The sequence below is a fragment of the Rana temporaria genome, chromosome 9 (assembly GCF_905171775.1).
Source record: "Rana temporaria chromosome 9, aRanTem1.1, whole genome shotgun sequence".
NCBI classification, from domain to species: Eukaryota; Metazoa; Chordata; class Amphibia; order Anura; family Ranidae; genus Rana; species Rana temporaria.
Window position 1 is genome coordinate 6783586 of NC_053497.1, and position 13525 is coordinate 6797110.

The 13525-nt window shown below is 48.6% G+C and overlaps 1 protein-coding gene across 2 annotated transcripts in view; it reads right to left on the bottom strand.

Annotated features, from left to right (window-relative positions):
• Positions 1-13525, bottom strand: part of DRP2 (dystrophin related protein 2) — a 112923-nt gene that overhangs the window by 41529 nt on the left and 57869 nt on the right. For both annotated transcript variants that reach the window (XM_040322744.1, XM_040322745.1), the window contains 4 exons: positions 11275-11335; positions 6620-6681; positions 6122-6196; positions 3468-3669 (listed from right to left, as the gene is read on the bottom strand). In XM_040322744.1, the coding sequence (XP_040178678.1) occupies positions 3468-3669; positions 6122-6196; positions 6620-6681; positions 11275-11335 (400 nt within the window). The remainder of the gene's footprint in view (positions 1-3467; positions 3670-6121; positions 6197-6619; positions 6682-11274; positions 11336-13525) is intronic.

Genomic DNA, 13525 nt, shown 5'->3' on the forward strand with positions numbered 1-13525 from the left:
GCTCTTGGCAAGCATCAGCTGAGCTGTCTGGAAGGGCAACAGTCCTCCAGGCTGAGAACTTCTCCTACTGGACAAGAACACAGACTGCTCTAGCCCAGAGTATTTATGTGCTCTGCAGCCACCCACTGGGCATGCCCAGGGTCGATACAAAGGGTGGGCAGAAGGGACGGATGCCCTGGGCGGGACCATTTACTGGAGGAAGGGGGGTGCAGTAGATGCCACGCTACATAGATATGACAACATGTGCCGAGTGCACTCCTGCACTCAGCACAAGCCTGAGACTAGCCCCGCCCCGCCCCGCCCCTCACTTCCCTATCAAGCGGAGTAATCTCCACCCGACAGGTGCTTCCTAGTCACGGCCAGCGTGACATCACCGAGAGGCTGGCAGGGAGACAGGATGGGAAACAAGCATGGAGTGCTGCCACCTGCCGGAGCTATGAAATGGGAGTGCAATCAAGGAGGAGGAACCAAGCAGGGCATCATCACACAAGTAAGCAGATTTCCATCTGCAAATGGCATAATTAACTCTGAATGGGGGGCGGGGGGGCGGATGAGAGGAGTTTGCTTAATTAGCAATGGTATTGGTAATATGCAGCAGGAAGGGGGTTAATGCACTGTCACTGATGCATTAGTATAGATCCCATCGTCTGTAGGCGCTGTAGCTTTTTACAGGGGGGGGGGTGCAGTTTTTCATCTTCGCCCTGGGCACCGGATGACCGGCACCGGGCATACCTCCCCAGGGATTGGCTGAGACCCCCCCCCATACATATTCAGGCTATTCATTTAAACCTGCTTCAATCATATGTTCTAGAGGCCTTCCAGAAGGCAGGGGGAACCAATCAAGCCTGCAGGCCATGGGACCCTGATCAGTCCAAAGCAAACAGCAACTGCTCCACCGATTACAGAGGAGTTAAAAAAGAACAACATTTACCCGGCAGCCTAACACCTACCTGGGGCTACATCCAAATGACCATATGTTATTCCCATACTGCCTATACCTTATCCTGAGGAAGGTAGACTTTGTCCTACCAGGTTCTAGTTGCAAGGTGGCTGCAGGGATGGACTGGCCATTGGGACTACAGGGAGTTTCCCGGTGGGCCGATGGCTCAGTGGGCCGGCTTCAGTGACAGCAGACCGCCGCCCTCCTCCGGTCCTCTGTCTCTCCCTTCCCGCAGCGCTCACCTCCTCTCCCTCCCTGCAGCGCTCACCTTGGTGGAACAGAGAAGCAGGGGGAGGACCAGAGGAGCAGGGGGGACGACAGAGGAGCATGGGGGAGGGGACAGACAGCTGACTCAACAGCTATGGCCTGGGAGTTTCTCACTTCTGCCTAATCTTGTCCCATAAGGGGGGGCACTGATTCTTTTCCCCGGGTGAAATAATGTCTAGCTTCCCCACTGGTACTGCCTAAAAAATTACCAGTACCAGCCGTTCTACTCTAATAAAGTAGAACAGCTAGTGAAGGGGGAGAGGGGGCTTGGGTGGCCGGGGGGGGGGGGGTGCGGGAGTTGTCCGGCCCCCATGGGAGAGACCTGTCAAAGTGGGCCAGTCTGGATGAAGTCCAGGGCCAAATTTTTGTCCCAGTCCAGCCCTGGGTGGCTGTTATGTACAAAATGAAGGCCAATTACGTCGTAATTGGTGAGGGCAATTGGTGAAGGCCAATTATATGGGAATGACATGTGAGTGGATAGCGGTTCCACTAGTAATCATGTTTTGTTTTTCATGAAGTGATAAGCCTCGTACACACAATTGGACTTCCATCAGACTTTTCCGTGGATTTTGGTCTGAACGGGCGTTGGCCGCGAACTTGTTCTGCATATACACGGCAGAACATTTTCAGCCAACTTTCACCAAATCAGGCGTTTTTCCAAGCTCTTTACTGCCACCCTTTGGGTAACTTCTGCTATTGTTGGCTGATGTTTAGCATTGGTTCTGAGCATGCACGTTTGTACTTTGGACTTTAGTCCGATGGACTTGCGTACACACGATAGGATGATCCTCCATCGGACATTTGTTGTCAAAACGTTTGAGAGCTTGAACAATGCAATTGTCCGATGGAGCATACAGACGGTCGGATGGTCCGATCAAACACGTCAATCGGACCGCTGTTGTCAAAAAGTCCGATCGTGTGCATGGGCCTTTACTTTTATGAAATTGTAAATGAAGATTTATAATTGTGAAGACAATCTTTTGTGCATAAGGGCAGGGACCGCCATCAGGAATTATGGTGCCCCTTACACAGCTTAAGGCATGGGCCCCCTGGAGCAGAGAACCGGGGGGGTGCTGTCGCCTGGAATTGAGAAGCGGGGGGGCTGCCGCGAATTGAGAAGCGGGGGGGGGGTCCTTTACAAACAAAAAGAAGAAATAAAGAAAATTATATATAAAAAAAAGAAAAAAGGGAAGTAGCCATCCGGGGGCCTGGGGACCTCTAGACCCTTTAACAAAAAAAGAAATAAAAAAAATATATATATTTTTTTTTAAAAAGGGGGGTTGCCATCCGGGACCTCTGGGCCCTTTAATAAAATAAAAAAAAGAAACCTTTGGGTCCCTTTAATAAAAAAATAACATATATTTAAAAAATAAAAATAAACATTTATAAAAAAAAAGGGGGGGGTTTGCCATCCAGGCCCCTGGGGACCTCTGGGCCCTTTAATAAAAAATAAAAACAAATATATAAACAAAAATAAAAATTTATAAAAAAAGGGGGTTTGCCACATGGGGCCCTGGGGACCTCTGAGCCCTTTAAAAAAATAATAATAATAATTATATATATATATATATATATATATATATATATATTAAAAAGAAAAAAAAGTAATAAAACAATATAAAAAAAGTATTTTTTTTTATTAAAAAAAGGGGGGTTGCCATCCAGGGCCCTGGGGACCTCTGGGCCCTTTACTACTAATAATAATATATATATATATATATATATATATATATATATATATATATATATATATATATATAAATATAAAAAGAAAAAAATATATAAAAAAATATTTTTTTTAATAAAAAAATATAAAAAAAAGGGGATTGTCAACCGGGGCCCTGGGGATCTTCGGGCCCCTGGGGAACTCTGGAACCCCTAAAAAATAATTGGTCCTTTAATAAAAAATAAAATAAAAATATATTAAAAAAAAATATTGTTTTTATCAAAAATAATAAAAAAAGGGGGCGTTGCCATCTGGGGCCCTGGGGACCTCCGGACCCCTAAAAAAATCTTTTTTTAAAGGGGGTTGCCATCCAGGCCCCTGGGGACCTCCGGGCCCCTTACAGGTGTACTGCCTGTACCTCCCTGATGGCGGCACTGCATAAGGGTGACACCTCAAACAACCCATTTCTAATCATGTCCAAATGGGCATCAAGTGGGCAACTGCAGGCGGGTGAGGAAAACTCTATGCCATAACAGTTACCTCAATTGTATATTATGTTGTCATCATAGAGGGAGGGGTTATTTAAGGGCATACCCATCAAAGACGTTTAGTAACCAGTTGAGGGCTAGGTCCACACACAAGGGAACGTTGACCAACAGTCCGCGCTCTTCTTCCAATCGTTCATACAGAGAGCTCAGGCAGCGAATGACATCGAGGACGTCCAGGGAGCGTTCTGCAGATTGCAGGGTGTCAGAGCTGAATATCTGGGTGACCAGGGGAAGTGTGACCAGGTCCACTGAGGAAGACGGATAAAAGGAAGAAAGAGAAAACATTAAATAATGGTTACATTGGCCTTGGTCCACCATGTAGTGATGCCTGACTTAGGGGTATTTTTTCATTCAATCCGCTGGTTGAGCCAAAAAAACAAAAATGATCATCTATGGCCTGCTTTAGTCACATTCAGCTGGTTTTGTTCTGTAATGTTGAAGATAAAATGAAGTAACCTGGTAAACATAGTCCATTGTAATGAAGATCATAAAGACCTGTACAATGGAGAGACCAACCAACCTCTCAACAACAGCTGGCCCAGCACAGAAGGGTGAACGCTTCAGTATTCATGGTGTGATTCAAAGATGCTGCACTCCTAAGTAGCCCGTGTACTGGAACAGTAGATAAAAATTAGGCTCAGCCTAGGCTCCACCCACCCTGGCCATGGAGCTGACGCATTTCGTCCTGCCTACAGGGCTTAGTCATAGAGGTCCTCTATGACTAAGCCCTGTGGTCAGGGTGAAACAGGGCTGCTTAGAAGTGTGGCGTCTTTGAATTACACTTTGTACAGCAGGCTACGGTGGGCACCCCAGATGCAAAAGGGGGCACTCCAGTGGGGACCCTGATGTCCGAGGGGGGGGGGGAGGAACTCCGGTGGGGACCCTGATGTCAAGGAGGGGAACTCCTATGGGGGGGACCCCGATGTCAAGGGGGGAACTCTGATGGGGGGCCCTGATGTCCAGGGGGGGATTTCTGACGGGGACCACGATGTCCAGCGGGGGATTTCCGACGGGGACCACGATGTCCAGGGGGGGGAATTTCGACGGGGACCATGAGGTCAAGGGGGGGAATTTCGACGGGGACCACGAGGTCAAGGGGGGAACTCCGACGAGGACCACGATGTCAGGGGGGGGGGGGGAACTCTGGCGAGGACCACGATGTCAAGGGGGGGAACTCCGATGGGGACCACGATGTCAGGGGGGGGGAACTCTGGCGAGGACCCCGATGTCAAGGGGGGGAACTCCGACGGGGACCACGATGTCAGGGGGGGGAAACTCTGGCGGGGACCCCGATGTCAGGGGGAAACTCTGGCGGGGACCCCGATGTCAGGGGGAAACTCTGGCGGGGACCCCGATGTCAGGGGGAAACTCTGGCGGGGACCCCGATGTCAGGGGGAAACTCTGGCGGGGACCCCGATGTCAGGGGGAAACTCTGGCGGGGACCCCGATGTCAGGGGGAAACTCTCGCGGGGACCCCGATGTCAGGGGGAAACTCTCGCGGGGACCCCGATGTCAGGGGGAAACTCTGGCGGGGACCCCGATGTCAGGGGGAAACTCTGGCGGGGACCCCGATGTCAGGGGGAAACTCTGGCGGGGACCCCGATGTCAGGGGGAAACTCTGGCGGGGACCCCGATGTCAGGGGGAAACTCTGGCGGGGACCCCGATGTCAGGGGGAAACTCTGGCGGGGACCCCGATGTCAGGGGGAAACTCTGGCGGGGACCCCGATGTCAGGGGGAAACTCTGGCGGGGACCCCGATGTCAGGGGGAAACTCTGGCGGGGACCCCGATGTCAGGGGGAAACTCTGGCGGGGACCCCCGATGTCAGGGGGAAACTCTGGCGGGGACCCCCGATGTCAGGGGGAAACTCTGGCGGGGACCCCGATGTCAGGGGGAAACTCTGGCGGGGACCCCGATGTCAGGGGGAAACTCTGGCGGGGACCCCGATGTCAGGGGGAAACTCCGGCGGGGACCCTGATGTAAGGGAGAAACTCCGCTGGCGACCCTGATGTCAGGGGGAAACTCCGGTGGGAACTCTGATGTAAGGGGGAAACTCCGGTGGGGACCCTGATGTAAGGGGGAAACTCCGGTGGGGACCCTGATGTAAGGGGGAAACTCTGGTGGGGAACCTGATGTAAAGGGGAAACTCCGGTGGGGACCCTGATGTAAGGGGGAAACTCCGGTGGGGACCCTGATGTAAGGGGGAAACTCCGGTGGGGACCCTGATGTAAGGGGGAAACTCTGGTGGGGAACCTGATGTAAAGGGGAAACTCCGGTGGGGACCCTGATGTAAGGGGGAAACTCCGGTGGTGAGGACACATACAGTGTTGACAATATGCCCCCCCCAGACTTTTTTTTACTGCACCCCCCAGATCATGTAGGTCAGATCCGGCCCCGTTACCCATGGAGATAGAAAAGCTGAGGTACGTTCCTGACACTTATTAGAACTAAGGAAGAGGGTTGGATAGAAAATCATCTTCAACAGTTGAGTGTGACCAACTACTACTAAGTAAACCGCGGTCCAATCAGCTTAGTGATATCCTGTCCATCGTTACCTATACCACTAACATGACAGTTCTATAGGGGAAGGCGCCTTTTTTTTTTGTACCTTTTTATGTAGGAATTAAAAAAGGTACAATTAAGAGTTAAAAGCTGAATCCAAAATAACAAAGTCCAACCATTCCCAGCGCTCGGTACTTACATCTCAGCGCCTTTTGCACTCTGCGCAGTTTCATCGCCGTCCGGTAGGCGGAGAACTTTATGTTGTTTAGATCTCCTGAAAAATGTCAAATAAGAAAAAAGTCCACGATAAGGGCTCGGTGACACTTTTCGTCCATTTCCGCTCCCTCTGAAAGGAGATCCATGGTGGGACAATTTTCAGAGGCATTAGACGGGTGGCATGGAGGAGATATGTTGCCTCCTCACCCTCTATTTTAGTTGCAGCCAGTCCGGGACAAGGTCATCCAGCGCCCAAGGGCAAAGATGCCAAACTTTCCCTTAGGGTTAAGGTCATATGCGGCACCACCGAAAAAAAAAAAAAAAAGCCAAAGCTGTGTGAAGCTTTTTTGATAACATTTCTAAAATTATCCAACGCACACTGGCGCTGTTAAGTGTCGCCCCGGGCTCAATGACCTTTGACCATAAAAAGATTTAGAGGACAATGGAGGGGGGTGCGTGGTTGTTTTTTTTTTTTACTTACCCAGCGCCTGGTACAGCTCGGTCATTTTCGGATGATCCCAGCACGTCGTCTGTGCCTGGTGACTAGACAGAAAAAAAAAAAAAAACATCGATTTTAGACCTTCCACTGTATTTAAAGCAGGCGCAAACCCACTCACTAAAAAGTTATTTCTAATATTTTTAATTCTGCAACTTGAAACCAACAAACAAAAAACAAAAAAAAATGATGATCCTGCCATGAAGGTCGTTGTCTCAGACCTTTCCTGTTATATGGTGACAATCCGCCCCGGTCTCAAGTCTTTTGCAGACACAGGTTTTCTTCTAAGATTGTCCTGTATTTGTCTCCATCCATCTTCCCATCAACTCTGACCAGCTTCCCTGTCCCTGCTGAAGAAAAGCATCCCCACCACACGATGCTGCCACCACCATGTTTCACGGTGGAGATGGTGTGTTCAGGGGGATGGGCAGTGTTAGTTTCCCCCCCCACACATATAGGTAAATTCAGGTAGAGTTAGGCCGGCTTATCAGTAGATAAGTCGACCTAACTCAGAATCTACGCCGATGTATGTTTAAGCGTATGCTCAAACAGAGATACGCTTAAACATATCTAAGATAGGACGGCCGTCCTATCTTAGATTGCAATTTTTCGGATGGCCGCTAGGTGGCGCTTCCATTGCGGCCGGCGTAGAATATGTAAATGAGTTTTTACGCCGATTCACGAACGTACGCCCGGCCGCCGCAGTTGATTTACGCCGTTTCCGTAAGGCCTTTACAGGCCTAAAGTTATTCCACCTATTAGGTGGAATAACAATGTTAAAGTATGGCCGCCGTTCCCGCCGCGAGATTGCGTAAGTCGTCCGCGAATCGGGATTTACGTCGTTTACGTCCACGTCGAAATCAATAGGCCCGTACGGCGTACTTAGCCGCAATGCACACTGGGAAATGTAGGCGCCCGGCGCATGCGCAGTAACAGAAAAACGTAAAAAACGTGAGGTCAAGCCTCATTGCCATTAAACACGCCCCCCTCCAAGACATTTGAATTCGCCGCCCTTACGCCCGCCCGCTTTAGGCTACGCCGCCGTATATTAGCAGGCAAGTACATTGAGAATCATGTACTTGCCTCGCTAACTTACGGCGGCGTAACTTAAATTCCTTAAGCTACGCCGCCGCAAAGTTAGGTCATTGTACCTGAATCTACCCCATAGTGTTTTGCTTTTAGGCAAAAAAGTTGAATTTTGGTGTCATGTGACCAGAGCACCTTCTTCCACATGTTTGCTGTGTCCCCTCCCCCACATGTTTGCTGTGTCCCCTCCCCCACATGGCTTCTCACAAACTGCAAACAGGACTTCTTATGTCTTTCTCTCTCCAATGTCTTTCTTCTTGTCACTCTTCCATAAAGGGCAGATTTGTGGAGAGACCACTAATAGTTGTCCTGTGGACAGATTCTCCCCCCTGAGCTGTGGATCTCTGCAGCTCCTCCAGAGTTACCATGGGACCTCTTGGCTGCTTCTCTGATAAATGCTCTCCTTGCCCGGCCCGGTCAGTTTAGGGGGACGGCCATGTCTTGGTAGGTTTTCAGTTGTGCCATACTCTTTCCATTTTCCGATGATGGATTGAACAGAAGCTCCGTGAGATCTTCAAAGCTTGGGAGATTTTATTATAACCTAACCCTGCTTTATACTTCTCCACAACTTTATCCCTGACCTGTCTGGTGTGTTCCTCGGCCTTCATGATGCTGTTTGTTTACTAAGGTTCTCTAACAAACCTCTGAGGGCTTCACAGAACAGCTGTATTTATACTGAGATTAAATGACACACAGGTGGACTCTATTTACTAATTAGGTGACTTCTGAAGGAAATTGGTTCCACCAGATTTTAGTTATGGGTATCGGAGTAAAGGGGGCCGAATACAAATGTCCCCCCCCCCCCCACACACACTTTTCACCTTGAGGCGATACAAATAAATATGTGAGTGAGTGAAAAACTTGTATCATTTATCATTTTCCTTTCACATCACAATTATGTGACACTGTGTGTTGGTCTATCACATAAAATCCCAATAAAATACATTTACCCTTTCGGTTGCAGCATAACAAAATGTGGAAAATGTCAAGGGGTATGAATACTTTTTCAATGCACTGTAAATGTAAATTTCAAAAGTTTTTTTATTCTACAACTTAAATAAAAAAAATCCTGACGATCCTGCCATGAAGGTCCTTGTTCAGGCCTTTCCTGTTATATGGTGACAACATCCAACTTCCTGTCTGCCAACTGTGCTCCTACGCAGGGCCGTCTTAATAGCATCATGGGCCCCTGGGCAAAGTAATGCTCTGGGGCCCCTACAATGATGAGAGTGCAGGCAAACAGACATTAAGTAGGTAGGAGGCAGACTGCCTCCCCTTTGCATCTATCACTCTCAGTGCCATCATGGGGCCCCCAATTTCAGGGCAGTGTGGGCTCAAGGACCAGCTGCTTTGGGGAAAGTGCAGGGGCCCCCCATGCATCTGGGGCCCCTGGACAGTGCCCAGGTGTGCCCTCTCATTAAGACAGCCCTGCTCCTACGTTGTCGCCCTACAGGCTTTTGATGGAAACTACAAGCCGACGCTGATTACAAAAGTATGTTCCATTGTTATCACCATCAAGAGACCCGCCCGAGGAACACCATGCAGATGGAATGCTGCAGAGGCTGCAGGAGATCAGCAGCACTGAGATGCACAGGGGGTGTGCAGTACATGTGGTTTGTGGTGTTGCAGCCTTTTAAGTTGTAAAGCACTGAGAAGGTCCAAATGAAACTTGCAGTGCCAAGACAGAGATCTCCTCACTGGTTGCAGAGAAGGGAGCTGGCATCGGTACACCATTCAGAGATGTAGGAACACCAACCCAGCGCATTAGTATGTAGATGAATGTGGCTTCAGCCAGCGCAGCTCCAGCCATGCCCCACCCGACATGTTTCGTCCCGCTCACCGGGGGCTTGGCCACAGAGGTGAGCGGAGTGAAACATGTCAGGTTGAGTATATTGTCAAAAGTATTGAGACACCTGCCTTTATACACAGATGAACTTTAATGGCATCCCAGTCTTATAGGTAGATTCAGATAGAGTTAGGCCGGCGTATCAGTAGATACGCCGACCTAACTCGGAATCTGTGCCGACCTAAGTTTAAGTGTATTCTCAAACTGAGATACACTTAAACCTATCTAAGATACGACGGCTTGTGCCGTCGTATCTTAGGGTGCAATATTTAGGCTGGCCGCTAGGTGGCGCTTCCATTGCGCTCGGCGTAGAATATGTAAATCACTAGATACGCCTATTCACGAACGTACGCTTGCCCAACGCAGTAAAGATACGCCGTTTACGTAAGGCATTTTCAGGCGTAAAGTTATTCCATCAAATAGCTGGCCTAGTCAATGTTAAGTAGGGCCGTCGTTTCCGCGTCGAAATTTGAAAATTTTACGTCGTTTGCGTAAGACGTCCGTGAATAGGACTGGACGTAATTTACGTTCACGTCGAAACCAATACGTCCTTGCGGCGTACTTTGCCGCAATGCACACTGGGATATGTACACGGACGGGTCAGGTCACCCCCATTACCATAAAACACGCCCCCTCAGCCTAATTTGAATTAGGCGCGCTTACGCCGGCCGCATTTACGCTACGCCGCCGTAACTTAGCAGGCAAATACTTTGTGAATACAGTACTTGCCTAGCTAACTTACGGCGGCGTAGTGTAAATACGATACGCTACGCCGCCGCAAAGATGCGGCAGTCTATTTGAATCCACCTATTAGTCCGTAGGGGTTTAATATTGAGTTGGCCCCGCCCTTTGCAACTATAACAGCTTCAACTATTCTGGGAAGGCCGTCCACAAGGTTTAGGAGTGTGTCTATGGGAATGTTTGACCATTCTTCCAGACGTGCATTTGTGAGGTCAGGCACTGATGTTGGATGAGAAGGCCTGGCTTACAGTCTCTGCTCTGATTCATCCCAAAGGTGTTCTATCGGGTTGAGGTCAAGACTCTGTGCAGGCCAGTCAAGTTCCTCCACCACAAACTCCCTCATCCATGTCTTTATGGACCTTGCTTTGTACACTGGTCCAAATCATTTGGTGTAAGGGGGATTATGGTGTGGGGGGTTGTTTCTCAGAGTTGGGATTGGCCCCTTAGTTCCAGTGAAGGGAACTCTTAAGGCGTCTGCAAACCAAATTATCCATTTTGGATAATTTAATGCCCCCAACTTTGTGGGAACAGTTTGGGGACAGCCCCTTCCGTTCCAACAAGACTGCACACCAGTGCACAAAGCAAGGTCCATTAAGACATGAATGAGCGAGTTTAGGGTGGAGGAACTTGACTGGTCTGCACAGAGTCCTGACCTCAACACAATAGAACAACTTTGGGAGGAATAAGAGAAGAGACTGCGAGCCAGGCCTTCTCATCCAACATCAGTGCCTGACCTCACAAATGCTCTTCTGGAAGAATGATCAAACATTCCCATAGAAACACTCCTAAACCTTGTGGACGGCCTTCCCAGAATAGTTGAAGCTGTTATAGCTGCAAAGGGCGGGGCCAACTCAATATTGAACCCTACGGACTAAGACTGGGATGCCATTAAAGTTCATGTGTGTATAAAGGCAGGCGTCCCAATACTTTTGACAATATAGTGTGCCTGAAAGTGCTTGTTACTCACTTGATGTAATACGGCACCTTGTTGGGGGATATCGCTCTTTCCCATGGAACCTGAACTGATGCTAAAATAGAAAAAAAAAAAAAGAATAAAGCGTTAATCCATAATAAATTAGCATCTGTTGCATCCTACGGCTTACCTGACCAACATAAAGGATTGCTGGAAGGGCAGGTTTACCTCCACAGAATACATGGCCAAAGCTGGAGGACACCAGACCATCACACATATATGGGCCAATTGGCTATCACATTCCAAAACCATGGCCAATAATATAGATGCTGCCCCCCGCTTCAGCCATAGTTTCCACTCTTTGGGGAAGACTTTCCACAAGATTCTGGGTGGGTGTCTGTGGGAATTTGTGCCCATTTATGAGGTCAGGAACTGATGCCGGATAAGAAGACCCAGTTTGGTTTCCAACTCATCCTGAAGGTGTCCAGTAGGGTTGAGGACATAAGTTCCTTAACCCAAGACACCTATATGGGCTTGTTGGGCAACCCACTCCAAAACCAAAGCCATCAATGTAGAGTCGTCCCCCCCCCCCCCCCATTTGGGGCTATAACATCCTTCACTCTTCTAGGAAGGTTTTCCACAAGATCTTTGAGGGCATCTGTGGGAATTTGAGCCAGATCTTACCAACCTCAGTACCTGACCTCACAAATGGGCACAAAGTTGGAGTTCCAATTCATCCCAAAGGTGTTCAATAGGGCTGAAGTCAGGGCTCTGACCTTGTTGGATGTCCTACTCTAAAACCATAGCCATTACAATGGAGTTGCCCCCTTTGGTTGCTATGACAGCCTCCACTTTACTTGGAAAGGCTTTCCACATAATTTTAGAGTGTCTGTGGGAAATTATGCCCACTTATGGGGCCAGTTGGAACTCCAACTGCGAGCCAGATCATCTCATCCAACATCAATACCTAACCTCATAAATGGGCACAAATTTCATCAGGCACACTCCAAAATCTTGTGGAAAGCCTTCCCATAGGAGTAGAGGCTGTTCTAGCCACCAAAGGAGGCCAATTAATGTTAAAGGGCGTGATTTTACAGTAGGATATCCAACAAGCTCAAAGCCTTGACCTCAACCCTACTAAATACCTTGGAACTCCAACTCCATTCAATTCATCCCAAATGTGTTCAAAAGAGTTGAGGTCAGGGCTCTGAGCTTGTTGGATGACCTCTTCTACAACCATTGTCATTATTATGGAGTTGTCCTCTTTGATTAGTACAACAGCCTCTACTCCTCTGGGTTGGTTTTCCGCATGATTTTGGAGGGTCTGTTCGAATTTGCGTCCACTTATGCGGCCAGGTACTGATGATGAGAAGATCTGGCTCACAGTTGGAGTTCCAATTCATCACAAAGGTATTCAGTAGGGTTGAGGTCAAAGCTCTGAGCTTGTTGGGTAACCTAATCTAAAACCATGACCATTAACATGGGGTTGCACTCTTTGGTGGCTATTACAGCCTCCATCCCTTCTGAGAAGGCTTTCCACAAGATTTTGGAGAGTACCCATTTATGAGGTCAAGTACTGATGTTGGAACTCTAAATGCGAGCCTGATCTTCTCATCCAACAAATTTCCACAGGAACACTTCAAAATTTTGTGGAAAGCCCTCCTAGAGGAGTGGAGGCTGTTATAGCCACCAAAGGGAGCAACTCCATGTTAATGGCCATGGTTTTAGATTAGGTTACCCAACAAGCCCAGAGCCACAACTTTAGCCCCATGGAACACCTTTGGGATGAATTAGAACTCCAACTTTGAGCCAGATCAATCATCCCAAAGGTGTTCAGTAGGGTTGAAGTCAGGGCCCTGAGCTTGTTGGATGACCTACTCTGAAAACCATGGCCATTATTATGGAGTTGCCCCCTTTGGTTGTTTTAACAGTCTCCATTCCCCTGAGACAGCTTTCCACATGATTTTTGAGTGTCTGTTCAAATTTGCACCCACATATGAGGTCAGGTGCTGATGTTCGATGAGAAGACCTGGCTCACAATTGGAGTCCCAATTCATTCCAAAGGTATTCAGTAGGGTTAAGGTCAGGGCTCTGAGCTTGTTGGATATCCTACTGGCTATTAACAGGGAGTTGCCCCCTTTGATGGCCATCACAGTCTTCACTCCTCTGGGAAGGCTTTCCACAAGACTTTGGAGTGAGCCTCTGGAAATTTGTGCCCATTTATGAAGTCAGGTACTGATACAAGAACTCCAACTGCGAGACAGATCTTCTTATCCAAAATCAATAGTTGACCTCATAAATGGGC